Source organism: Ictalurus furcatus, chromosome 9 (assembly GCF_023375685.1).
Source record: "Ictalurus furcatus strain D&B chromosome 9, Billie_1.0, whole genome shotgun sequence".
NCBI lineage: Eukaryota > Metazoa > Chordata > Actinopteri > Siluriformes > Ictaluridae > Ictalurus > Ictalurus furcatus.
In genome coordinates, this window is record NC_071263.1 from 10,983,208 (window position 1) to 11,011,070 (window position 27,863).

At 40.4% G+C, this 27,863-nt stretch overlaps 1 protein-coding gene across 1 annotated transcript; it reads left to right on the forward strand.

Moving 5' to 3' along the window:
• Positions 1 to 1,264: 1,264 nt before the first annotated feature.
• Positions 1,265 to 27,863, forward strand: rpap1 (RNA polymerase II associated protein 1). Its single transcript, XM_053633234.1, has 26 exons — positions 1,265 to 1,498; positions 1,615 to 1,689; positions 2,286 to 2,480; positions 3,939 to 4,087; positions 4,172 to 4,264; positions 4,662 to 4,794; positions 8,033 to 8,188; positions 8,314 to 8,532; positions 11,426 to 11,541; positions 11,691 to 11,789; positions 11,949 to 12,050; positions 13,437 to 13,604; positions 13,810 to 13,989; positions 14,561 to 14,695; positions 15,014 to 15,184; positions 15,308 to 15,465; positions 16,488 to 16,658; positions 16,731 to 16,926; positions 17,211 to 17,320; positions 17,504 to 17,696; positions 17,904 to 18,050; positions 18,407 to 18,549; positions 20,288 to 21,056; positions 22,903 to 23,079; positions 26,252 to 26,308; positions 26,395 to 27,863. Exons 3-26 carry the CDS (start codon positions 2,294 to 2,296, stop codon positions 26,530 to 26,532), a joined length of 4,167 nt encoding a protein of 1,388 aa, XP_053489209.1. The 5' UTR covers positions 1,265 to 1,498; positions 1,615 to 1,689; positions 2,286 to 2,293; the 3' UTR covers positions 26,533 to 27,863.

The following is a 27,863-nucleotide window of genomic DNA, read 5'->3' on the forward strand; positions in this document are numbered from 1 at the left end:
TTGCCTACATTTTTAACCTCGAGAGAGAGAGAAAAAAGAGAGGCTGATGAGGGAATGACTGTTTAGCTGATGTAAGTGATAATAGGGTCTAACTTGTCTCACAGATAGTCCATCCATCCATCCATCCATTTTCTGTAGCCTACCACTTATCCTACAGAGAGAGCTTGGAGCCTATCACAGGGGACCCGAGGCACAAAGCGGGCAGACACCCTGGACCCATTGCAAGGTACAATCCCTCACACACCATGAACAATTTAGAGATGCCAATCAGTCTACAACACATGTCATTGAACTAAGGGAGGAAACCTGAGTAACATTATATTTAAAAAATATAATAGTCCGTCCATCCATCCATCCATTTTCTATATGGGGAACCTAAAGCCTATCTCAGGGAGGATCAGGCACAAGGTGTGGTATACCCCGGACAGGGTGCCAATCCATCACAGGACACACTCACATAAACATTCACACACCCATTCATACATTACGGACACTTTGGACATTCCAATCAGCCTACCATGCATGTCTTTGGACTAGGGGGAGGAAACCGGAGTACCCGGAGGAAACCCCCGGAGCACGGGGATAACATGCAAACTCGTACACACAGGGCCATAGCGGGAATCGAACCCCGAACCCTGGAGGTGTGAGGAGAACGTGTGCTCAAATATAATAGTCATTATAATTAAAAATCAAAAGAATATAAAAAAAATTCAAATGGCCCTGAAAGTTTTTACCATTTCCCAGATATAAAAAAACCTCAAAGTTATATAATACTAATATTATGTCTAATTATTGTTAATAATATTATAATGATACATATTATTAGTGATATATTGTCTGATATAATAATAATAATTAGAAATAATTATATCTCCTATGTTAGACATGATTGAAGTTACAAAAAATAAAAGTATATACTATTTCTAAAATTAAGGTGGATGCCACAGTCATCAAGAAAAAATACATAAATGCATATGCATATACACCAGTTCACCCCCATCCCCCATCCCTCATCCCATCCCTAATCCAGTAATTAAGGTAACATTTGGTAGCTAATTATTTATGCTTGCAAAACATAATATGCCATAAATGAATCAGCGATAAAGAGTTTTAACATTCATTCATCTTCAGTAATTGCTTTATCTAGGTCAGGGTTTCGGTGATTAATCTGGGACCTATCCCGGGAACACTGGGCGTGAATACACCCTGAATGGGATGCCAGTCCATCACAACAATAGTTTGAACAATTGTTAATATTTAACAATTTATTGATCGTATACTAGGAAAGATACAACGTATGAAAGTATTTACCATTAAGACTCAATTGGTTTTTAAAGGAATTATATGTTTATTAAAGCATATGGTTATAGTGTGGAGGCAGACTTTTATTTTGAAATGTAACTATACGTAGACAAGCCGGAAGTGGCTTGAACATGCTTGCATGTGGGCTCTTAGCAAGTTGACTGCTTTGTATTTGTTGTAAAGAAGAGTGCAGAAAGTAAACATCTTTTTCTGTTGGCGTATTTCAGACATAACGCATTTCATTGAATGATTATTTATGAACTTCGCCCTGTGTGTGTTTGTATTACTATGTACCTTGTTTTGTCTCCGCAGCTGCAGTAATAAGGTAGAGGTTCTAGCCTTTAGAGACATCTTCAGAGGCAGAGGCTGAAGAGCTGAAAGTGACAGGTGTGGATCACAGAGTAGCTTTTGTTTGTTATGCAGGAAATGAGGTCGCATTGAGTTATTCTGACCGTCTTTGCACTCGTGTGAGTTGTGAAGCATGTCGCATTCATAATTCCTCCCTGTTGCACTTCTATAGGACCAGACTCTGTCTGTGATTTACATTTCATCCAAGGGTCATATAATAATAATAATATACAGTTGTAGAAGAGTAATGATTTAAAGCTCTGGTGTCCTCCAGATGAGCATGGGTTACCTTCTGAAATTGGTTCTTCTGAAGGTTTTTCCCTCATGTCATCTCGTGGAGCTTTTCCTACCACTGTCTCTTCTGGCTTGGTCATTAGTGATCTTATTCAGCATCCAGATTTCTGTTAAAATGTTTATTTATTTATACTAAGTCTATTGTTGAAAACACTATGCAAACAAAACAATATAGTAGAGTAATCTTATTTTCAATGACGTTGTTATTATTTTTTAAATCTTTTATTTTTAAAAGATTTGAGAATTGCTGGTATAGGAGATCTTTTAAAGTTTGACGTAGCGAGTACAGAACATTTGGGTTTCAGCTGTAGTGTGATACACAAATCGTTTTTTCTTCACAGGTTTCGGGATGTTACGGCGTCCCAAGCCCACAGACTCGGAGTCGGACTTGCTCCAGGAGCAGGAGCGCTTTTTAGCCTCTGGGAGCACGCCAGCGGCCAGTGTGACACGCAGGGCAGATAAGCGCAGAGGGGACAATGCTTCGGCAGGCAGTGATGAGTCTCATGTGAATCCAAGAGATGTTGTGACGATAGCAGGTGCGTCCTTTTGAGTGAACCAGCTACTAAACCTTTCTTCTGAGTGTGTTATACTGATTAGCACAGTCTCAGAAGAGAGGGTAGTAAGCTGTACCTGTCCTTGTTGCTGGGGTGGTAGCTTTACTTTTGTACCTTTTACTATGTGTCTCTCACCTGGTGCAACAGACAAGACAGTCATATACAGGCCCTCTATACATAGAACTACATAAAGTGATGACTTATGACAAGGCTATTAAAACTCACTGGCAGGTAGGCCATCTTTGATCTGAAAGGCAGCAGGTAAAAATCACTACTTTTTAAATACTAATCATTTCTCTCAAGAAATATGTGTACCAAAATAAGTGACAGCCCTAAGGAATGTTACCTTTAACCATATCCTGTTTCCCTGAGGTTGTACCTTGTGAAATCCAATTGTCATCCTTTACCATGGGAAATACCAAAGATTTGACAGATGGGTTTTGGTCTGCACAAATTAAGTAATCGATATAATAAATACAGAAGCAGTTAAAAATACCATTACTCACAACCTGGTCATAATATAAAGTTTCAGATATCTGAAACAATTGGACATTTCCTGGGAGTTGGACCCATACCTTTGCTGTCCCCCAGACAGTGGGGAAGATTGTGAAGGAACCCAAAGTTTGAAGTGCAGCTGATTCTCAGATTTCAAAATCTTTTGTTAAATTTCACTTGCATAAAAGCAAGCTCTTTGGAGGCGTTTCAGGAAAGAAACGCTTCCTGTGAGCATCTAACAAAATGCGGCACCTGAACTTCACCAAACATCATCAAAATATCACTTATTGAATGTGTTATTCTTTTTTGTATTTTTTGCTCATTTTCATGAAGGGTGCCAATAATTCTGGAGTGCACTGTATTTAGCAACATTATTCCACAGAAACAGGAAATTTGGGACAAAAGTCTTTTATCAGCTATGTAAGTGATGGAGATATCACCTTTCGATAAGTAATGCAATTTATAAGTTGAATGTTCAGAGTTTTGTATTTTTTATTGGTATTAGGGTTATGTAATTGAAAAAAAGGTCTTGTTCTCATCAGCATCAGTCTGGCTGGCTGAAATACTGTTGCAGGCTGCTTGTTGAAGAGCCCTGTCCTCTGATGCTACAGAGTATTTTGAATGTGATTTCCTGCCAAGGTTTATTTTAGGGTTAAAACGCCGTCTAACAAGACTTGTGCACCTTAGCATGTAGTAGGTATCCCATGACATATAATAAAAAGTCGGGCAAAAGACATCTGGTTAATCCTTTGTTAAAAAGCACCATATTGGCTTGTTAGTTATTAAGCTAAATCACTTGTACAATTTTGGTCAAATATTCTTTAATAGATATAAAGTAATACATGTAATTATGGACCAGTAAATGTAACCAGGCATTTAGTTCATGCCAGCCTTATCTACCATGCAGTGCATTATTGACTGATAGAAATGTTATTTGATCTGCAGATCTTCCTGATGAGCTGCCTATGTTGACCCCTGCGCCACCCAAGAAATCATGTTCCAAAAAAGAGCGTGTGCGTTTTGAGAATGAAGATCCAGAGGAGCTGTTGGAAAGACATGACACCCACATCAGTGCTGTCCTCTCAAGGATTGTTGTAAGTTATATACCTATTAGTTTGCTAGATTTGTGTTTTTTCAGTATACATGTCTGATTACATTAAACACTGCATGGACTGTAGGAGAGAGACACTAGTGCTGTACCAGTGTTACTCCCAGCCTTCACAAGCACAGCTTTCCCCAAAGTCCTGCATCGCTCTACAGGCAACAAGCAGGTATGATTTCCACAAACAGATATTTTATATCTATCTATCTATCTATCTATCTATATATAATATATATATATATATATATATATATATATATATATATATATATATATATATATATACACACACACACACATATATATATGTATATATATATATATATATATATATATATGTATATATATATGTATATATATATATATATATATATATATATATATATATATATGTATATATATATATATATATATATACACACATATATATAAAAGTGCACTTTGTTTCTAACTGAAATTGTAGCACACATGATCTTTTTATTGTTCTTACAAAAAGTGGTTGAAGTATTTTAAGACATTAGGGCACAGTTTGAGATGGGTTTTTTTTTTTTTTTGCATCCGGACAGGGAACATCACTTGGAGGTCGGAAAAGTATTTTTGCACGTCATATTGCTGCACAGAAGGCTAAAACAGGAGGTGAAAAGAAGAATGAGTCAAAGGTCAGCAACACGCAGGCCTCTGAATCTAATCCTGCCCAAGGTTGGTGTGTTTCTTTTTCTTTCTGAAAGTATTGGGGCCGAATTATTGATATAAATTATTTTAAAGTAATTAATTAATTTCAATTAAAAGAAAAGGAAACTATTATTGTGATGCTTTTATTATTATTTTTTTTTAAATATAAGGACCACCACACATCAAGCTGATTATCAGCCATGGAGATGGTCAATGGTCTTGTGTCGACTGATATCTACTGGTTTCTGTTTCACTCCTCCTAACCTCCAGAGACAATGTGAAAATCACCTGAATAAATAGTTATGCATGGTTGTCAAATTATTGGTGGCATACAGCCATCTTTCCCCTTCTTCTTCTCGCCTCCTACATGTGTTGGACCACACTATAATGAAGCTGTTTGCTTTGCACCTTCTGACTGTTATTGGAGCTACAGATATGCTGTCCTCTAAAGCTGGTGATCTTATCATCTCTTCTTCCTTGTTGAGTGCATTTTTGTATACTTTACAAGTATACAGTGTACTAATTTGTATGCAATACACAAATCAGTACACAGTACAAGCTAGTGCAATCATAGAGCACTGCTGATGGGTATGAAGCTTTCCATTAGCTTCAGAAGGAAGGTACATAAACCTCCAGATTTCCTTCATTCCCTCTGTTGTAAAGTTACATTTTTACATTTTACGGCATTTGGCAGACACCCTTATCCAGAGTGACTTACATTTCTTAACCAGTTGAGGGTAGCGGGGGCTACTGGGAGTTACTGGGGGTAACTGGGTAACTGGGACTTGAACTCACGACCTTCCGATCAGTAGTCCAATGAGTCCAACTTAACCACTGAGCTACCACTGCCGATCCTTCTGGCTGACCATCAAAATACTGCAATTTCACCAGAAGTTAGATGACTAAATAATCTGGAGACCAAGAGCCAGCGTACAATCAAATAAATGGTCTATTGTGTGCACAAAGACAGCCTGGGCGCTCTATAGTCTAAATATGAGTTGGACACAGCTGACTTTTATAAGAGACAATATAGATAATTCCCAAAGTTAGATAAGATAAAAACAAAGCAAGGGCGAAAAACATTGTGACCCAGAAAAACATGATGAGTGAACAAAGGACTCAAGTAAGGCATTGTCGTGTTTTGGTTCACTCAGACTAGGTTGTGATTTTAAGCTGTACCAGCCATCAGCGTGACACAAGGTTGAGCACATAATCTCAGCCAGTCTTGATAGTTGTGGTCTATCCATGGTTAGCCTCACTGAGGACAACCCATATGCCGTGGCTGTACAACAGTGCTCTGGGACAGGATGCATAGGCCCACCGCTAGCCTCACCATTTGCTATACACTTTTCTATGCCGTCCACTATTTCTTACCACATTGCTCAAAATTTAGCAACTGGGCCACTGAGTCCTGCTTGGGGACCCTGAGATGACTGGCAAGACTTTGGTATCACTACTGCTTTCGCTGATTGATGGAACAGCATGGCAGCTTCCTTTCTGAGCAGGTCTTCTGTCCAAAATGGACAGAGCAATTTTAGCACCTTCTGCCAGGTTGGCTGTGTCTGTGGGTTTGGCCCTTCTGTTCAAATTACCAACCGATGAATGCTACTCGGCAGTCCAGGAAACAGTCCTGAATGCAAGATCCCCTAGAACATTGGTTTTTCATGCTCCTAGGTGGAAGCTTCCCCATTAATGGTGTGCAGTCCATAGGCTGGTTCTAGTACATTGCCCAATTCCCAAAATACTACCTTTTCTTTAAGGACTGCAAGATAGAAACAAGTCTCCATATATAAGTATTTCCCTAATGACCTGTAGGTGTGCTCCAAATGCACCTACCACGGCATGCCACTCTATGAGTATTACTTAGAGGTGTGCTGCTCTAGGAAGACTGGAAGAGGTGTGTGCTTTCTCCAGGTCCTACAAGGTTAACATAATCCAGTCTTAGAAGATTCTAACCAGTCTGGCATCAAAGTGGCACACTCCACAGTAAATGCCCTCTTGACCATTATTCAGAAGCTTTATGCCGCTAGATCAGTCCTCATCCTCCTCAACCTTTCAGCAGCGTTTGACACAGTCAACCACAAGAAAATTTTGTCCTTCCTCATGAGTCTTGGAATACATGAAACAGCATGGCAGTGGTTTGCTTTCTGCCTGGATGGATGGTCATATCCGGTGACATGGAGGGGATCCACATCTGCTCCATGCAGACTCTCCACTGGTGTCCCACAAGGCAGAGTACTTGCTCATCTTCTGTTCTCCCTCGATACCCATCCTGTTGGTGAGGTCAAATCTTCACATGGGTTTTCATACCACTGTATTCTGATGACACTAAACTTATCCTCTTCTTTTCTCCCTCAGAGACTCATGTCTCTGCATGGATCTCAGCATGTCTGGCAGACATCTCATCGTGGCTAGCAGCTCATCAGTTGAAATTGATGTCCTCATGTCATTATCTTGCATTATATCCCTGGAAAAATCTGTCATTCCCTGCAACCTTGGGGTAACCATTGACAATTAAGTGTCCTTCTTACCTTACATTGCTAAACTGACATTGGCTCCTGCCAATTTCTCCTTTACAATATCAGGAGGATTCATCCATTTCTATCCACAGAGGCCATTCAGGTGCTTGTTCCGTCCCTTGTCATTTCGATACTGGACACCTGAAACTCGCTCCGGGCAGATCTACTTCTCCTTGCTATCCAACCACAGTCCAGAATACAGCTTTACTTGTTTTCAACCTCCCTAATGTCTTTCACACCACCCCATTGCTACACCCCTTCCACTGGCTTCCTGTAGCTGCCCACATCAAATTTAAAACACTGATGCTTGCCTACAAAGCCACAAATGGAAAAGCGTTCACCTACTTTAAGGCACTTATCACATCCCGCTCCGCACCACGATTCTCTAGTATGGCTCGGTGGGACCTACCGTCTCTCAGGGTACAAGGAATGCATGCTTCAAGGAAGGCTCTTCTCTGTTGTGAATTTCCCCTAGATGTACGAACACCTGAATCACTTTCTGCCTTCAATTGACAACTAAAGACCTACCTCTTCAAGAAGAACATACATTTGTTATTTAAAAATATACTATTTAACAGAAGGCCTGAGGCCACAGGATGTGATTATCAGTCAGTATTGTTTGGTACTAGTTCATGTGCTTGGCATGTCACGGTCCCAAAACATACAGGAGAATATAAAATACCAAGACCAGGCCCTATTAATAAATATCTAAATTGTAATTGAACGTGTGTGTGTGTCTCACTCAGGCACCGCTGATGGTCCCTTACTGGTGTCAGGTCAGGGCCTTGGTCCAGACAAAGCTGAGGAGACACTAAAGATCCATCAGGAGAACGAAGCCAGGCTGCAAGGAATGTCTCAGAGTGAGATTTTGGAGGAGCAGAAATTGTTGTTGGCCCAGCTAGGTGAAATTTACTTTCCATTATTTTTATATTTATTAACTTAATCTTCTCTGAGAGATATTTTTCCTCATTGCACTGTAAATGAGTCTTATTGAGTGCCTGTTAAAATGTTTTTATTTTTTTTCCAGATCCCAGACTGGTGGATTTTGTAAGGTCACGGAAAGCTCAGAATGCCTCATGTTCCATGTCCTCTTCTATTGAGAAATCAGTTTATCCTGACCAGTCTTTACCTGAGAGCAAAGCTCTAGCACCTCACTACTCAGACTCAGTACCAGACTCTCAGGAGTTTACAATGGATACTGATGAAGAGGATGAAACTGAACCTACTAACCATCATCCAATTACTGGTGAGTACTGTTTTCATTCCTAAATGCCGAATTGTTACTAGGCTTGTAATATTTATGAGAACAATGTTTTTTTTCTAGGTTACTACTAACATTTTTTTGTTTACTTAGAAAAACAACCTAAACCTAGAGTGTCCAAACTTGCCTGCAAAGGGCCAGGGTGGCTGCAGGTTTTTGTTACCCCCCAGCAGGAGCTTGATAGTTTATTGAAGGCCAGGATAATCTGATTAAACAGGTGGAATCAGAGGCGGATCTTGATTGGATGGAATGAAAACCTGAAGCCACACCAGCCCTTTGCAGATAAGACTGGACACACCTGACCTAAGCTAAATTGTCAAGGTTTACACCAGGGGTGTCAAACTCCTTTTAGATAACGGTACACTAAGTCCAGTGTCGATTTGGATGGGCCAAAATAAATTCATTTAGCAGACTAATAATACATCCGCAACTCCTTAAATGTGTTAATTTATTAGCATTTATCTGAAAAGTACGTTCTGAATGCACAAACTGATTGAACATACAGTGGGGTCCAAAAGTCTGAGAGCACAGGTGAAAATACAGTACTTCTGTTTTGCATTCTATTATAATTTAATGCAATAATTTTCATCACAAATTATATTGCGACACGAGTGAAACTTGAGTGGAAAGTAGAATCTTTAAAATAGTTACATGAATTTCAGAGTGTCCCCTTTTCGCTCTGTTTTGCTCCCTAGTGGAATAAGAAAGTCTAGGTCTTCGAATCTTTCAATTCAGTTACAGTTTATTACAATTTTAGATTGGTGGACTTGAGTAGAACCTTTATTGTGGGCCATAATTCTTGACACCACTGGTTTAAATGTTACATGGGATTTTACTGCTCATCATAAATTTGTTTTGGATACAATTGGTCGACCGTGAGAAAGAGTTTTGTTTCGCATTGCTTTTTTTTGGGGTTGGGGGTGTAAAAAAAAAGCACAAGCTGAGTTCAGGGGAGACAAGAAAACCTGGAACTCATTTCAGACATAGTGCTGAATGTGCCACAGACACCCAGAAGTGCAACAGGAAGCCATAAAAAGATTCATAAAGAGAGGAGAGGGCCTGCCATCCAAGCTTGACTTATAGCGCCGCGAGTGAAATGGACTGAGAGGCTTTCAAGTTCTTAGGAGTCATATGAGGACAACTGGGTAAGTGATGATGAGGGGAAAAATCAATAGCCTCAGATGAATTTCAGAAAAGCTGTGGATCTGCCTCACTGTGATTCAATTTATTACAGCATAATGCTTTGAATGAAGCTGCGTCTGGATTAATACTTTGAGTAGCACATGCTTCTGGGTGGGAATGATTCAGAAATGTTTGTAAGGTGTTTCCATCAACATGAATGAACCAAGAATGGTTCAGTGGCTTGCAAGTGCTAAAGGCCTAACCATAAAAGACAGTATATTACCAAGTATTACCACAGGGAATTTCTGTTTTTCTATTTTATTTGTAAGTGTAAAATCCTTTTTATAGATATTTCCATCTTGCCTCAGGTTTTGTGAAGTAGTAGACAGTAGGTGTATTGAGCCTTATTCCTGTAGCTTCACATAGCAGTTGGAGCAGATGTTTATGACACTGTACTGCATTACTTTCATGTTCCTCTCTCAGTTCCATTGGATTTCAGGGGGGTTCGATTTGATCAGGCTGATTGCCAACTCTTATTTCCCTTGTCCTAGCAGGAAGATAACTGTACGTGTGCACTAATGTGCATTTGGCAGAGAGCGTTCGGCTGAGCTGCAAGATTTGCCTGCCAGAGCAGAATCATTGATTTCTATTAGCCTGATTAGTGCAAAGCAAGCCAGAGCAAGCCCTAATTTGTCTTCAGGGGATGGAGATAATGAAGGGGTCGCAAAACACGAGCCTCAATATGTATGAAGTGGACATAAGTTTAATCTGCTTTGTTTTTTTTCCTGCATTCTATTAATTATTATTCATTATATATGATATATTATTTATATCACCTATAATATTGTATTTGTGTCATTTTTATTCAGTCAGTGTTTTACAGTTGGAACCCTTGCTCAAGGGTGCATGGTGGCTTAGTGATTAGCACGTTTGCCGCCGACCTCCAGGGTCGGGGGTTCGATTCCCACTGGGGCCCTGTGTGTGTGGAGTTTGCATGTTTTGGGGGTTTCCTCTGGTTTCCTACCCCAGTCCAAAGACATGCATGGTAGGCTGATTGGCATGTCCAAAGTGTCCGTAGTGTGAATGTGTATGTGAGTGTGCCCTGCGATGGATTGGCACCCTGTCCAGGGTGTACCCCGCCTGGTGTCCAACGCTCCCTGGGATAGGCTCCAGGTTTCCCTGTGACCCTGAAGGAAGGATAAGCGGTATAGAAGATGGATGGATGGACCCTTGATCAAAGCAAGATGTTGAAGTCTCTTTCATTTTCAATGAAATTCAAATCAGTTTCATTTTTCACACATTACTATGGTGATGAAGAGACTGCAAAAACTAAATGTATTTATTCACAGTATATTTTAGCATGGTGCCTTAGTGGTTAGCAAGCTCCAGGGTTGGGGGTTTAAATCCGGTTTCCTCCCACAGTCCAGAGACATACGTTGTAGGCTGATTTTCCAAATTGTCCGTAATGTGTGAAGTGTGTGCAACTGTGCCCTGCGATGGGTTGGCACCCCATCCAGGGGTGTCGTGTGCCTTGTGCCCTGAGTCCCCTGGGATAGGTTCCAGGCTCCCCTGCGACCCTGTGTAAGATAAGCAATATGGAAAAGGGATGGATGGATATTTGAACATGGACCTATTTTAGTTTGTATGTTCTGTTGCATAGATTTAATGTTAAAGTTTATATTAATCAGCATAAAGTGTTTCAAGCACAAATGATAGAACACCATTCTGATTTGAATGAAATGAAATGTTTAATCAGTGGAACAGCTACCAATCAAGCCTGAGAAAGAGTGGCTACACATGGGCAAACTGGAACCAGAGAAACTGGAATGGATGAGGGATTTGCCTGCCCCTAGGAAGCAGGGCACCAAACAGGTAAAATTAATAATTTGAGAAAAGATAAAACAAGAGTCTTTAGGGCATTCTGTTTAATATTGTGGATGTTGCAAGAACAAAAACAAAAAATGTTGTATGTTATATTTAGCTGGTGCAAAGGCTGATTTTCGTATGTATTGAATTGCCAGGCCATGCAGGCACGATTCGACTTTTCTGGCATCCTTCTGCCCCCCACAGAAGACTTACCTACTCATCTCGGCCTACATCATCATGGGGAGGAACCGGAGGTCAGTTACCAGACTCTTGTATTTGTCCATTCAGTTCTGTTAAGTTCATTTCATGTCATAATGTTAGATTAGTCTTCATGTTCACATGTTTATGCATATTGACTATTGTCTAATTGGATAACAAGCCTCCTCTTGTTTTTCCCTCTTTCTGGGGTCTAGTTGGCAGGCTACTCGCTGCAGGAACTTTTTCTCCTCTCTCGCAGTCAGGTGACCCAGCAGAGGAGCCTGGCTCTGAACACTTTGGCCCACATCCTGTCAAAGGTAAATCAATAAAGTCAGTTCAGTTGACTTTTTAAATTGCCTCCAGCTGTTTCAGAGTACGGCTACAAATCAGAGCAAAATGTAGCACAGACCAAAATTTTCTTTTCACTGCACAGAAAAAAGCACTGGAGTGCCTGAGATTCTATCATATGTCATATTGACTTCATACTGCAGTCCAAAATGTGCTGTTCTGACCCTGAAGAAAGTCAAGATGCTTCGTAAGTCAGTTGAGTCTTTTAAAGGTTGCATTGAGTGGCAAACTGGAGGGTTTCTAGTGCGCTGTTCCATGTCCATCCCATGAGATCCTACCAGTTCAGTCCACGAGTTCTGGGTTTGTGGACACATGGAGACAAGAAACTGTTGGAGAAAAAGTTTAAAGGTGGTGTGGAGAAAGTACATGAAAAGAAAAGAAAATGTACTTGAATTACAAATCAGCTTCTGGTGATTGTGATGATGGTGAAAGCAGTGTTGAGGAAGCACATAGTTAGTGGCATAGCTTAATTAGCTAAACAAGACTATGGAATGCTAAGTGTTCTTTATAATTATGAGGGGTGAAAGTAACAAAAATGAACTTTTTAAAAATAGATTCGATTGGTATAGTAGTGTTGTTATACAAAGTTATAGAATAAAGGATTTTTTTTTCCACACAAAACTTTGTTGTATGTTCTTTGCCCGGTATCATTTTCAAATTTATGGTATTATATGCTGAACCTATTGTGGCCCTGAATTGTAATACTAGTCAAGTCAAGTGGCTTTGTTGTCATTTAAACCGTATACAGATAGTACAGTACACACTGAAACAATCTACGATCCTCCAGGACCATGGTGCTACATAAAACAACATAGGCCTACAAGAGACTACACAGAACTAAATAGGACCTACACATTTCTACATAAAGTGCACATGCAAACGTATGCAAACAGCACAAGACAGCACCATTAACTACTAAAACAGGAACTACTAGTTGATGCACTTTCATTTTGGGCAGTGGTGGCTGGGTCAGTGGTGGCTTGGCCGTTAAGTCTCTGGGTTACTGATCAGAAGGTCGGGGGTTCAAGCCCCAGTGTTGCCAAGCTGCCACTGTTGGGCCCTTGAGCAAGGCCCTTAACCCTCTCTGCTCCAGGGGCTCTGTATCATGGCTGACCCTGTGCTCTGACCCCCAGGTTCCTGACATGCTTGGGTTTGCAAAGAAAAGAATTTCACTGTGCATATGTATATGTGACCAATAAAGACTTATTATCATTTGTTATTTTGGACATATGTTGGGGGCCAATTTAAAGCAAATTCCTCGACTAATTTTTGTTACCAGGCTGCACGTGGTTACACTTGAAAGTTTTTGGACTATAATTATTTTTTTGATGTTCAGTGTGTCTGTGTTTTCCCAGGCCCGTGCTGGCGAGTACTCATCATGCCTAAAAGGCAATGTGCTGGCCTCCTTGCTTGATGCTGGGCTCCTCTTTCTGTTACGGTTCTCTCTGGATGACAGCGTGGAGGGTGTAATGTCTGCGGCTGTGCGTGCCCTCCGAGCGTTGCTAGTTTCCGCTGAAGATGAGGTGAGGGGCAAATACCAAAAACGGTTTCAATTAGAAACGAGGGAACAACTTTTTGGTATTACAGGTTCAATCCAAAAGGATATTTTGCTGTTTGTACTGCGTTCTTACCTTTTAATTTTTTTTTAATTTTTAAACAAAGAGAACATGTTGTGTATAAAGGGGGAGGAAAAATAGTAAAATCTTGGACTGTGTTTGTGTTGTTTAGAAGAATCTGGACAACATGTTTCCCTGGCTGCTAGGGATGGCAGCTTTCCCCTTGGTGCCCCAGATTCACAAGGAGGAGGATGAAGATGATGAAGGTCTGAATGAGTCTACAAAGGAAACAGAGAAAGGGAAGGAAGAGAGAAAATTAGATTATGATGTCGCTCAACAGGATGTTCTGAAGGTGAGAAGACTCTGGTAGAAGGCTGAAAGAGGAAAGGGGACGACATCTTGATGCAACACCTTTTAAGCTGAGGGATTTAGACCAGCAGCACAGTGAAGCAACAATAGAAGGAAAAGCTTAAAATAACCAAGACAAAGAACAGGACAAATGTCCAAAAATCAGACCTATTCAGAAATGAAGTTCCTGACTATTCGTGCATGGAATAATTTTTTTGTGACCATGCAGGCATTTATGAATGAATCACACGTTTGACGTGCGAATTTCCATCATACGTGGGATTTGTTATACGTCACATCCTGTATAGCAAGACTTTCTTGGCAAATGTGAATGCATGTATCATAGTCCATAATTACCCTTAAAGATATGCCGATAATGGCCCATATTTTGAGTGTGAAAACACTATAAATAAATTCAGCCCCACATTTTCTTCAGTCACATTTCCCACGAGACACTACAGTGGTTGTTCCACTGGATACAATTTTACAACTTACTATGTTACTATCGATCAGTTTATCAAGCATATTATCGTATCAGTGTTGTCTATATTATTATATGTATTTCCTGATCTCAGGGTTTGTTGAAGATGCAGCTTCTGCAGCGGCTGCGGTACATTCTTGAGGTGGTGCGACCTTCACCCCAGACAGTTCTTGATATTCTGGGGGTTCTGATCCGAATTGCTCGTCACTCAACCTCTGCGGCCACACAGGTGAACCTTAACCAAGTCCTGAAAATTCTTTATTTAGAAATGTGAAGTAACCATCTATTTAACACATCTAATTATATGTATATGCCTCAATTCGTGTTGTTACTCAAAAAACAAAAAAACTTAATAAAAAGGAAGTCACAAAAAAAGATTCTGTTGTACACTACGGCGTTCTGCAATAGTTGCAATAATTCCAATTTTCCAATCTCAATCCTACTTCTCTGTCTGTTATCATTCCTCAGTTTTGGTCTGTGACCTCTAAATTAAAAGTCATTGCAGTCCTCTATATGAGCCCATGCTTATGTTGTTTGCAACTTTTAGATCCTTGATTGCCCCCGGCTAATTGAGACCTTGATGTCAGATTTCTTGCCTTGCTCATGGACCCCACTGACCTCACCAGCCCCGCTTTCTTTATATGGGTTGCCTGTTTCCACGGCAATGAAGCTCCTTCGTGTGTTAGCAAGCGCCGGCAGGCACGCCTGTGCCAGAATAGTGAGTGGTAACTGACTCAGCATGCTTGCACTGCTGGACACTATATCATAACTAAAATAATTCTATTACAAGCACACATTCTGGGTGCCGATTAGCATGTTCTAATTCATTTTTGTGTCCCAGCTCAGCAATCTAGGTGGAAAGGAGCGTCTGTCTCGGTTCTTGTCAGTGGAACCTTCAGAGCTTCTGCTGGAGTCTGGGGAGAATATATGCTGTAGCACAGAGGCTCTGAGGCTCTGGGCTGTGGCTGCAAGCTACGGGCAGGCCTGTAACCTGTACAAGTGAGAGAGACTGCTCTGTAGCTTTGTTAATAATGACCCCAATTAAGGAACAAATCATATTGGGATGTGCTGTTACTGTGTATCGGAAACTAATCCAATTCAGATGGGTGCTGTGATGCTGCCCTGATGTTGATTATTTTCCTACACAGCACTTCACAAAGAGATTTATTCCTCTTTTAATAATTTCTCACCAGTTGTAGTTACATGTAATGTTGTGGATGGTCCGTGAGACAAGTTAGTTTCTGTTATCACTTACATTATAACCGCTATAATCAGTTGTTCTTCGCAGAAAACTTGCATATAAATGTGATTTAGTTGTGACTATAGAAATAGTTACATATTAAAGCAAGCACATTAATATGAACCAATTATTTGAATTAGTCAGGCCCATGCTATTAAAGAAAATGAAACAACACATTCTGACCAATCAGATTGGAGAATTCAACAGCGCTGTGGACAAACTGTCTTAATGACATCTTCATGGAAAACAGTTGCTGTAGTCTTTCTGTAGAAAGGACTTTAAATACAGTTCTACTGAAAATGTTATTGCATTACATTGTTGTATAGATTCTGAACATTTATTTAACATTTAAATAAGGAAAATACAGTGAATATCTAAATACATGCATGCTCATTATTATTATTATTATTATTATTATTATTATTATTATTATTATTACTATTATTATTGTATTCTAACTGCAAATACTGCTGGAGGTGCTTCCCCAAAACATTGCATTGCTAATACGAGGATATTAATATGGGTTCGAGTGTCATACTGATCACTCTTATCAGTTTTAAATATCTAAATGCTACACACAGCTGATCATCCAGCATCTCTCGCCTCTATGTCTCCCTCATGTCAAGTCAGCTATTATTGTCATTGTACAGTACAGACTTGCACAACCAAATACTGTTTCAGATATTTTTACATGTACACAATGTCAAGATTTGTGATAGGATTGCATAATGAAAACATGTAATAAGTGTTACAATGTTGCCCTGTCTCACTCTTTCTCCAGAGATATGTACCCAGTGCTGGTGAAGGCATTGCAGGTTGCACATAAGCCCTGTGCTCCCTCTGAGGCTCTGCTGGTCCTGGAGCTCCAGAGAGTGAAGGCCCTGCTAGTGTTGCTCACTCAGGTCACACACACTGCCGGCTGCCACCAGGAGTTACAAAGTGGACTGCTGAGGTAACACACACACACACACGCACACACACTCACACACACATACCTTTTCTGACAACGGTATTTGTGTGATAGCTCTCAGTGGGACGAGTGTCTCCCCCCGCCCCCAGTGACATGGAGTCATGTGTCTGGGTTGCAGCCCAATCTGACTGGCATCCTGAAAGGCTGTGTGAGAAAGCTTGATGACCCAAGTCAAAGGTCAAGCACCCTAAGCCTACTGCCGTCTTACCTGATCTACATGGGAGCGTATTACTCTCAGTTCAGTGTGCAGGTAGGCAAAAAAACAGAGAGAAGAATTACTGCATGTGCCATTCAGGAGAAAGGCAAGATCCCATCTCAAAACTGAAATATTGTTCTTGGCCCCCCCATTTACAAGGTTTTCTAATTTGCAACATCATTATGATCATTCATAATGCACTTGTTTAGCAATGTAATTATGCAATCTGTTATCTGTTGTAACTTAATAATGTTTTGTGATACATTTGTCAGAATGACTTTGAGAGGATGTGATGTGCTCGCTCACCGTGTAATGTAATGCGACGTGTGCTTTGACAGAGCTCGTTCCAGCCAGTGCAGTGCCTTCAGGAACTAGAGGCCCTGACTACGGAGGTGCTCCTTCCTCTCATATCCAATCAGGTCTTTCACAACATGATGGGCAGCCTCAGGTGAGTCTTTATTCCACCTTAAAGTTCAAATGCAAAGACTTTTGATGTGTTTGGTCGAAGCAAGTCTTTGAGAGAATATGAGACAGCCCTATATTTACACATATAACTATACAAATATAACTGAAATAATCCTGTGCTGATTTATATTGCTCTTATCACAATTGTGCATCAATGGTTCTTCAGGTCAAGCTCAGTGATATGTAAACCTGGTTTGAGCACTTCAGACCTGGAGGATGTTCCCAGTCTGCCAGGCTTGGGTAGCTCCAGGGTTAAGATTACCAGCCTGTTAGGACCTGAATTTCCTCTTCCACTCTGTACTGCTCTCTTCTATTTACTGGACATCATCATGACCATCCACCATGGCTTAACCAAGAGTGTAGGTTTTCCTTTCAGAGGCTGAATATGTTGTATACTTGCAAACTTATAGCAGGGAAAATGATACATTACAGTAGATGTATTCCAGGATTTGAATATGAGAATTGTATATAGTAAAGCGATGTCTTAAAAGTACCCAAAGTAGTGATATCACTTTGAAAAGCGTTCAATTTCCTGAGCTGATGTTGATCTATGCCTGTCTTTGTAGTTCAGCTCTCTCATCCGTTCGGACTCCGTGCTGGTTTACCTGCAGTCTTGTGTTGGAGCGATGCCCTCGGTGTCTCATGCCAGTGCCTGGATTTTACGCCACGAGCACCACTTTCTCTATCTGGTACTCAGGCTGGCTCACAGACTGGTACTGCAGCTCTTACACAGGCACACATTTCTCTTACTAATCCTCAGCCAAATGTCTTCACAAGGTCAAAACTGATCCACTCCAGCCAGTCATTTAGCACTCATAATGCAAATTCACATTTAGGGCCAATTTAAAACCTGGCTAGTTACATTAATTTTTAAGATTCCATGCTTTCTAAATGACATTTTAATTGTTCATCTTAAGAAAATTACTTGTTCTGCTCAATCTAACTAACTTGAGTGAAGTGGTTTGGAAATCAAAGTACAGAAGAAGCACGTTTTGGGCATGTGTGATCTTCTACCGTGTCCATACTAATGGCATATTTGTTTGTTTTCTCTTGTGACTGAAATTTTTAGGTTCCTGCTGACCCAGAGGTGAAGAAACATGCTTCTCTGTTTCACCAAGTTGCCTTGGCTCTGCTCTCTTGGCTGTTGCCTGGAAGTGAATATCTGGCACATGAACTTGTATCTACCATGATCTTCAATCAGGACCTCTTTCCGTGAGTTTTTAAAAAATGTATTTATTTATTTATTTTAGTGATTCAGTGCCTCACTCTATGTAGCCAATCGTCAGAGCAGCACATCCCAAACCACCATTATAACCAACATTATATAGTCTAGCTATCGCTAGGTATCTGCAGAATTTAGCTGCAACTTTCATCAGATTCACCTCACAGTAGTAATTTAATGCTCTTAATACCCGAGAACTTATTTTGCATTTCATTGTGTGTTGTATTGCTTTGCCTTGTTTGTGCCTGTGAAATTGGAGAGGATCAAGTAAGCAGTTTAGTGAGATGTACTTTAGTAAGATTTTCCCATTCAGCTTCATCTAGCAGCAACTTGTTGGTGTTCTTCATTGTGTTTTACCAGCACCTACTAAATTCACTCATAGAAATGGTGAAGAACTTATTATATCTGATGCAGTCATTTTTTTTCCCATATACTCATGCTAAAGCCTGCCTGTTTTTAAATCTCTTGCATCATTCTATATAGAAATTTGAGCAAAGTTTATGGGCTGTCCTCTTTAATCAGAAGCATTTTACCTGCTGTTTGTGCAAGCCATTATGCCTTGTTTGTTGTTAGACATTTTTGTTAATTTCAGTTGTACTCATAGTTTATGCTGCAGTTACGCATTATCTTCACAAGAGGGAAGCACGTTGTACTTATTGTAGCAGACCTTCTAAGCAGCACTTATTTCAAATTGTTTATACAACCCCTGGCAAAAATGATGGAATCACCATGTTTAGAGGATTTTCACCTGGCTGTTTTACTTTGTAGCAAATAACCAAATCACAGATATGACACAAAACTATTTTTGTTTAATAGCTGATCATTCTGGCTTTATGAAACATACCTCAAACTAATTAATAATTATTTTAATGAATGGCATTTTTTTCCAGATGAAGAAAAAAATTATGGAATCACTCGGTGTTGAGGAAAAAATTATGGAATCATCAACAAAATAAATCACAATTAGTACTTTGTTGCTCCTCCTCTGGCCTGAATTGTTTGAAGCATGGACTTCACTAATGAAAAACTATATTCTCCGTCATGCTGGTTCCAACTTTCTCGAATAACAGTTGATAGATCAGCGTTGCAGGATGGAGCCTTCTCGTGGATCATTTTTTAATTTATTTCCACCATAAGCTTTCAGTTGGCTTGAGATCTAGACTATTTGCTGGCCATGTCATCGAGTTGATCTTCCTTTCCTGAAGAAAAGCTTTAACACTCTTCGCTCTGTAGCAAGATACATTATCATCCTGAAAAATGACTTCATCACCAACCCTGTTTTCTATCGATGGAATGAGAAAAGTGTCCAAAAGTTGTTTTGTGTCATATCTGTGATTTGTTTATTTGCTACAAAGTAAAAAAAGGTGGATGAACATCCTCTAAGTGTGGTGATTCTATTATTTTTGCCAGGGGTTGTACATTTTGTTTTAATTATTTCAAAATTCTAAAACCTTCTGTTTATTTCCAATTGTAAAATAAAAAAAAAGAACCCCAAAAAACAGATTTTCATTGTGGTCTCTGACTTTTGGACTCCACTGTATCTTAGATAAAAAATAAAAAGGATTGAATCAGTGGTTAAAATGGAAGTATATCTGACATTTTGTGACAATCTGACAAGTGCTTACCTCCCAGGAAGCAAGCCAGATAAGTGCTTTCAAACAAGTGCATTAAAAATTTTTTTTAATAACAGCTACAGATGTTAAGTGTAACTCAGTCTCTATTCTGCAGTGAGGCTGGGAGTGGAGGTCCAGAAGCAGTGACCCTGGCAGAGCTACGGCTTCAGGAGATGTCCAGTCATTCACCCAGCCCTGGTCCCCTCCTCCGTCATTCCCTTGCCCAGCTTCCCTCAATCCGTGCCTGCTACCTCACCCACCTTGCCTACCTGGAGCCTGCTGTGATCACTTCCCGTGAGCGACACCTTGGTCGTAACCCCTGGCTTTCTTCTCAGCTCCTCCCTGAACTCTCAGGCCCCTCGCTGCCTTCTGATTGGGCCTTTCTGCCTCTAGTCAGCCTGTACGAGCGAATAGGAGTGTCTCAGGGCGGTGGGCTACGGGCCGAATCGCTGCCTGCCGGCTCTGTGCAGTCACTCACTCATTGCCTGCAGTGGCTTCTTGTGCTTGAGAGCTTTAGGGAGCGAGCACTACAGCTGGTGCCACCTGTGGCCAAACTGGCACGTCTGGTCTGCATCTTCCTGTGCTCTAGTGATATCTTCCTGGAGAGACCAGTGAAGGAGCTGACATGGGCTCTGCTGCGAGGGCTGACGAGACCTGGACATTTAGAAGCTCTGGATCTGAGCTTACCACCTCCAGGCTTAGCCTCCTTCCATGACCTCTACTCCGCACTGCTGGCTCAGTACGAGGCTGTGTCCTTTGGTGACTCACTCTTTGGCTGCTTCATACTGTTGCCACTGCAGAGGCGATACAGTGTGTCGATGAGATTGGCTGTGTTCGGCGAGCATGTCTCAATTCTGCGCTCACTTGGGGTCTCGCTGGAGCAGGTGAGAAGGCAGTGGTCACTCATAGGTGGTTTTCACACTCAGCACGTTTGCTGCGATCCGAATTCAAGTGCAATTGTTCCCAGCGCTCCCCTGCAGTGTTGGTCTGGTTTCAGAACTCCAGTGCATTTGCGTTCATCTTACATCATCACAAACGCACATGGATTTTGTTTTTTTTAATTATATTGGTGCTATTATGTGCAGCAGATATTATGCTCAGCAGTAGACCACTTCTGTAGCCCATGACGTTCCCCCCGCCACTCACGGTACACGTGTGCTGTGGAAACTAATGATATCATCGGCTAAAACCCACGCGCAGGTTACTTTACATCTTGAACTAGTGCTAACCCGAGTACGAGTTGCGTTCACATTCACAGGAATCGCGGCTCAGTTCCATTGCAACCGAAATTAAACCACCTCCTAGAGTTTGTCTCGGGTTCGGTACCGCAGTGCACTGCCAGTGTGAAAACCCCCATAAACATTCATGTAATGAGATGGAATGCAGTGAGGTAGTCCTGACAGATACATGTGGTACAGATTATAACAAAGTGCTGTTGTTTAATAATCATAGAAACAAATGTTTAACCTACAAATCTTTTTGAATAAAAAAATACCATCTTTATATACATATACCTGCAATTCCACCTCATTCTAGTATAACCATGTTTTTGCAGATTGTTTTTTTTTGTCTTAGCATTTTGAATTTTTCACTAAAATATATAAATCTGAAATCCAAACTGCAGACGAAAACAGTGGCTTTTAGTCCAAATAGAAAATGTGAATTTTCATCCAAATCGAATAGACAAACCTGTCTCAATATTAATTTTATTATTAAATTTTTGTCTGCTCCATAAAATTTAATATTGCACATAACATTATTTGCTATGCAGAGGTGCCAACTTCTATGGCGTCTGATGGTGTATGATGGTGTGCGATAGTGTATGGTGGCGTACGATGGTGTACGATTGCGTACGATGGTATACGATGGTGTACGATGGCTTGTTTATACGTCTTGTTTATAGTCTACTTCCATTAAAAAGTAATAGAATATACCCTTGAGAGTGCGTTTTTTTTTGTTTTGTTTTGTTTTATTTGACTCATACCCAAAGAATTGGTAAATATTGGAGTTGAGTGCGTTTGTTCCCTCAACTAACATTTATGGTTCTCGCCGTAACATTTATATTTTCATGCTGATTACGGGAGACATCCTTAAAATTACGCTTTTCCACCTTTTCAGTTAAAACAGCTGTCAAACAAAACACAAATAAAATTTGCCTGCCAGAAGACATTTCACTGAAGGGGAAAGAACATGGGGACATGAAAGACATGCCTTTACAGTTACTTTTGCTTTGTTTGTGAATTTGCAAGCCTCTGTATTCTGAGGCAATAGAAAGCAAGAAGGTGGGACTGCAGTCTTTTTGGTCTTTAAAAAAATGGTATAGTTGTTTATTATCAAGTCATAGTCACACCAAACGTTTACCCTACTGTTTTCCCACTGTTGCTTGGTGCACATCTGAAATAAAAAGGCCATCTCTTCCATCGATGTGAGCTACATTTCTGTGCTAAAATTCAGTTTTTTCCCCTCTGCCTGCTTGGATTATTTTTGTTAGAAGTGTTGGCACTTCTGCTATATGATTCAGCTGTTGCAGTAATGAACAGTTCCATCTCATTAGTATGCATTTAAAGACTATCCAGTCATAAAGCTTTATCTTAATAGTCACCTTATAAAATCCCTTCCCAGTTTGTAGGCCTAATGTGTTGGAACAGCACCATGTTTTACAGCATACTAAAGTGAGCTGTTAAATGAAATTATTCTAATTATGGCTGATTTTGTGTTTTCTCTTTTTAGCTGCCCATTGCTCTGGAGAAATTTACTTCCCCTGCTGAAGACTCGCAGCCTTTGCTGCGGTTGTATTTCCGAGCTTTGGTGACCAGAGCTCTGAGGAGGAACTGGTGCCCTGTGCTGTACGCTGTAGCTGTTGCCCACCTCAATGCCTTTATATTCTCCCAAGATGCTGTGCCACAGGTACAGTGTAAGAGTATTAAGAGTAGCTTGCTTGGATTCCAAATTAACTTTTAAACAATTTTTTTCCCCCTATGTGTACACATTCATCTTAGGTTTTCTGCTAAATCCATAATCTAGAAAAACGTGCTTTTCAGTGGTGCTTGAAAGGTTGTGAACCCTTTAGAATTTTCTACATTTCTGCAGAAATATGATCTAAAAAAAAGTAGATAAAGAGAACCCGGTTAAATAAATGAAACAAAAATATTATATTTGGTCATTTATTTATTGAGGAAAATGGTTCAATATTACATATGAGTGGCAAAAGTATGTGAACCTTTGCTGTCAGTATCTGGTGTGACCCCCTTGTGCAGCAATAACTGCAACTAAACGTTTCCGGTAACTGTTGATCAGTCCTGCACATCGCCTTGGAGGAATTTTAGCCCATTCCTCAGTACAGAACAGCTTCATCTCTGGGATGTTGGTGGGTTTCCTCAGATGAACTGCTTGCTTCAGGTCCTTCCACAACATTTCTATTGGATTAAGGTCAGGACTTTGACTTGGCCATTCCCAAGCATTAACTTTATTTTTTCTTTAACCATTATTTGCTAGAATAACTTGTGTGCTCAGGGTCATTGTCATGCTACATGACCCACTTTCTCTTGAGATTCAAGTCACGGACAGACGTCCTGACATTTTCTGGTAGAATTTGCTGGTATATTTCAGAATTCATTGTTCTATCAATGATGGCAAGCCGTCCTGGACCAGATGCAGCAAAATGGGTCTAAACTGTAATAATTCCACCACCATGTTTTACAGATGGAATAAAGTTCTTATGCTGGAATGCAGTGTTTTCCTTTCTCTAAACATATAACTTCTTATTTAAACCAAAAATTTATATTTCATCCACATGATCAAACTGCAGATGGGCAGCAATATTTTTTTTGGAGAGCAGTGGCTTTCTTCTTGCAACCCTGCCATACACACCATTGTTGTTCATTGTTGGCCTGATGGTGGACTTGTGAACATTAACATTAGCCAATGTGAGAGAAGCCTTAGAAGTTGCTTAGAAGTTACCCTGGGTTCCTTTGTGACCTCGCAGACTATTACATGTGATCTTTGTTGGTCGACCACTCCTAGGGAGGGTAACAATGGTCTTGAATTTCTTCCATTTGTACACAATCTGTCTGACTGTGGATTGGTGGAGTCCAATATCTTAAGAGATGGTTTTGTAACCTTTTCAAGACTGATGAGCATCAACAACTCTTTTTCTGAAGTCCTCAGAAATCTCATTTTTTTCATGCCATGATACATTTCCACAAACATGTGTTGTGAAGATCAGGCTTTGATGGATCCCTGTTCTTGAAATACAACAGGGAGCTCACTCACACCTGATTATCACCCCATTAATTGAAAACACCTGAGTCTAATTTCACCTTCAAATTAACTGCTAATCCTAGAGGTTCACATACTTTTGCCACTTACAGCTATGAAATATTGGATCAGTTTTCTCAGTAAATAAATGGCCAAGAATAGCATTTATTGTCTCATTTGTTTAATTGGGTTCTCTTTGTCTACTTTTAGGACTTGTGTGAAAATCTGATGATGTTTTAGGTCATATTTATACAGATATATTCTAAAAATAGGGCGCATGGTGGCTTAGTGGTTAGCACGTTTGCCTCACACCTCCAGAGTTGGGGGTTTGATTCAACCCTGTGCTGCGGGGGTTTCCTCTGGGTACCCCGGTTTCCTCCCCCAGTCCAAAGACATGCATGGTAGGCTGCATGTCCAAAGTGTCCGTAGTGTGTGAATGTGTATGTGATGGTGCCCTGTGATGGATTGGCACCCCGTCCAGGGTGTACCCCACCTTGTGCCCGATGCTCCCTGGGATAGGCTCCAGGTTCCCCGTGACATTGTAGGATAAGCGGTATAGAAAATGGATGGATGGATGGAAATTCTAAAAATAGAACATTTTAAAGAGTTTACAAATTTTCAAAGTTTATCCCCCATAAACTTTAAGGGTTACTGCTGAGGAATTGTGTGCTGATGAAATCTTTTTGGCCTGCCACCATATCAGTGAATTTAAACTACTGCTTGCATTCAGAGTACAAGGTGCGTGTGTGTGTGTGTGTGCGCGTGCGCACGCATTTAGGAGTGCACCTCCGGAGGCTCATTGTCAGTGTTTGATAACTAAAATATCCTCCCTCTCTCCCATCCCTCTCCCTCTCTCTCCCTCTCGCTCCCTCTCTCTCCTACTCTCGCTCTCTTTGCCAGTATCAGCCAGAGGAGGATGTCCTCCAGGAGAGTCTTTTTATTTAATTTTTAAAGTTTTATTTTTATACATACCGTGGTATCGACTTTGGTATCGAGTATCGTGTACTTTTGGTGGTATTGGTACCGACTACTAGATTTTTGGTGTCGTGACATCCCTAGACAGAAGCTTCCTTCAGAAAGTTGATTCATTTTCTGACAGTTGATTAATTTACTGTTGATTCATTTATTGATTAACTGGCAGTTAATTTAAGTTAATATGAATTTGGATTCGCTCTGCTATATTTCTATAGTAACAACTCATTCATTGGGACTTGGTGATCTACATAATCTGATGCTAACAATGAATTTATTTAAAACAGGTTGTTACAGTTGAACTTAATGCCAACGCTGTCAAGCGGGCTCCCTCCTTTGCCAATAAGTCTAGTCCTTCTTGTTACTAATTTGTATGCCTCAAATACCCATAAAATATTCCCTGACAGTGGTTGGATCGGTGCCAAAATGCTATCAGTGTGAGATAAATGGAGACCTACACTTGATGTCTGAAGCAAGTTTTAGTACTTAGGGGTGCTGAAAACACTCCTTACGAAAACGATTGAAGAGTGGGTCCCTGAGTTGTCAACAGTGAAGAATGTTCTGTGACAAAGCAAATCCAGATGTGAATAACGCACTTGGAAGATTTACTAACACATTTTAGCCAGTTCCTAAAAACTTGACAGCTGTATTGTAAGACCCAGAAAGGCAACATGACCTAGGAATCCCAGTCGTCATAGACTTAGCTTCAGTATATTATTATGACGAGTAGTTTCTTTTTATGTTTACTGGTAGATGATTTTGATGGATTGCATCTTTGCAGGTTTTGCCATTTTAGTGTTTCATGCATGTCAGTAAGGGTCATTGGTCTTCTCATGCTTTTTTGATGTAGGAGGTGGAGACTACTCGCCGGAGTCTGCTGAGAAAGACATACTACCTGACAGATGAGGTACATCCCTGCTGTGATTTATCTTGCCAGATCTATGTGCGTGTATGTCTCTTTGTCTCTTTGATACATGTTCTGGTCTTGTCTAGGTGTTGAAGAGCCACCTGCTGCTTTTCCGCCTACCCCAGCAGCACAGTGAGCTGGGCTTCAGCACTTACGAGCAGCTGCCTCCCATTCGTGCCTGCAGGCTCCAAAGCGTAATAGAAACCAAGGAAGGAAATGACTGAGACAGATGAGCATGCACAGGCTCAGATCTGTGGAGCAAATCCACAGCCTTCAAGATGCTGTGACAAAATAAGACTGAATTTTGTTTTGTAAGAATATTTTCAGTGTTCAAAGTAGCATTTCTCAGATTTGTCCCTTTAAGAGTGGGATTTAAAGTTTGATTCTCCCTGTTAAGTAGTATCACATATTCACTGATTGATTTAGACAGGAGGAGAAAAGAAAAGCGATGCTGAACTGAGGCAGGAAATGAAGATCTCCCTGGTGAAGACAAATGGCTCTGATTAAGGGCAGAGCAGAAGATTTATCTTGTATTGCGCTAATGTCAAAATCTGTTGGAGAAGCATGTTCAGCATGTTTTTCTCTTCCCTATATATGGCTATATCAAACATCGCAAAGACTTGACTTAATTTTCTGCACTAAAAGTAGAGGCTAGACCAGGGGTAGGCAATCTTATCCAGAAAGGGCCGGTGTGGGTGCAATTTTTCATTCCAACCAAGCAGGAGGCACACCTGATTCCACCTGTTTAATCAGTTGGTCTTGGCTTTCAATAGATTCAGGTGTGGCTTCTGCTTGGTTGGAATGAAAACCTGCACCCACACCGGCCCTTTTTCCGGATAAGATTGCCCACCCCTGGTCTAGACCAAAGCCTGTGAAAAACCTATTTGGAAAATGCCCACAGGCCATTACAAATAAAGGTCTTAACTTAAGATTTTTATGTTTCACAATCTGGATTTTATGAAGTTGTCCTCATCCATATCATAGCAACGTTTCCATTGATTTACACCATGGCTGTTTTTTTCGGGGTTTTTTTTTTTTGGATGTGTCACTAACATCTTTCTCAAACAGTTAGCCGAGGCACAAAGTACATTTATGCGACCCTTCTGCTCTGAACTGTAAATAGCCATAAATTACATCACTGAGCATTGACCATTTCCTTTACTCCTAAGAGTTTCAGGCGCTATTAATTGATTGCTTGACCTTGAATCCGAAGCTCTGGGACTTATGATGACGTAGGTATGACACATTCTCCAGCAACTACTTTGTTCTTCTGAAACATGTTAATCGTTTTCTCTTCCACTTTTTCAATGCATCTTGTATAAACAGAATAAGTGAATCATAGCATGGTTTCTAGTTTATCTATCAGTTGCCCATTCATTTGTGCTTGGATAATAGTGTGTTTTATACATATTTTTTTTATTCAGATAGGTTACCGGTGTTTCAGCTTTCTTGCATTGGAAAATGGTGGGCTTTTTATCCCCCCCCCTTTATTATTATTATTATTATTATTATTATTATTATTATTATTATTGCTTATTCAAGAATCCTGGTGTTA

Excerpts from the sequence above, each read along its gene's own strand:
- rpap1 (XM_053633234.1), top strand. The coding sequence starts at position 2,294 with ATGTTACGGCGTCCCAAGCCCACAGACTCGGAGTCGGACTTGCTCCAG. Across the intron at positions 8,189-8,313 it reads ATTGTTGTTGGCCCAGCTAG|ATCCCAGACTGGTGGATTTT; the intron begins GTGAAATTTACT and ends TTTTTTTTCCAG. Across the intron at positions 15,466-16,487 it reads CAGGCCTGTAACCTGTACAA|AGATATGTACCCAGTGCTGG; the intron begins GTGAGAGAGACT and ends CTCTTTCTCCAG.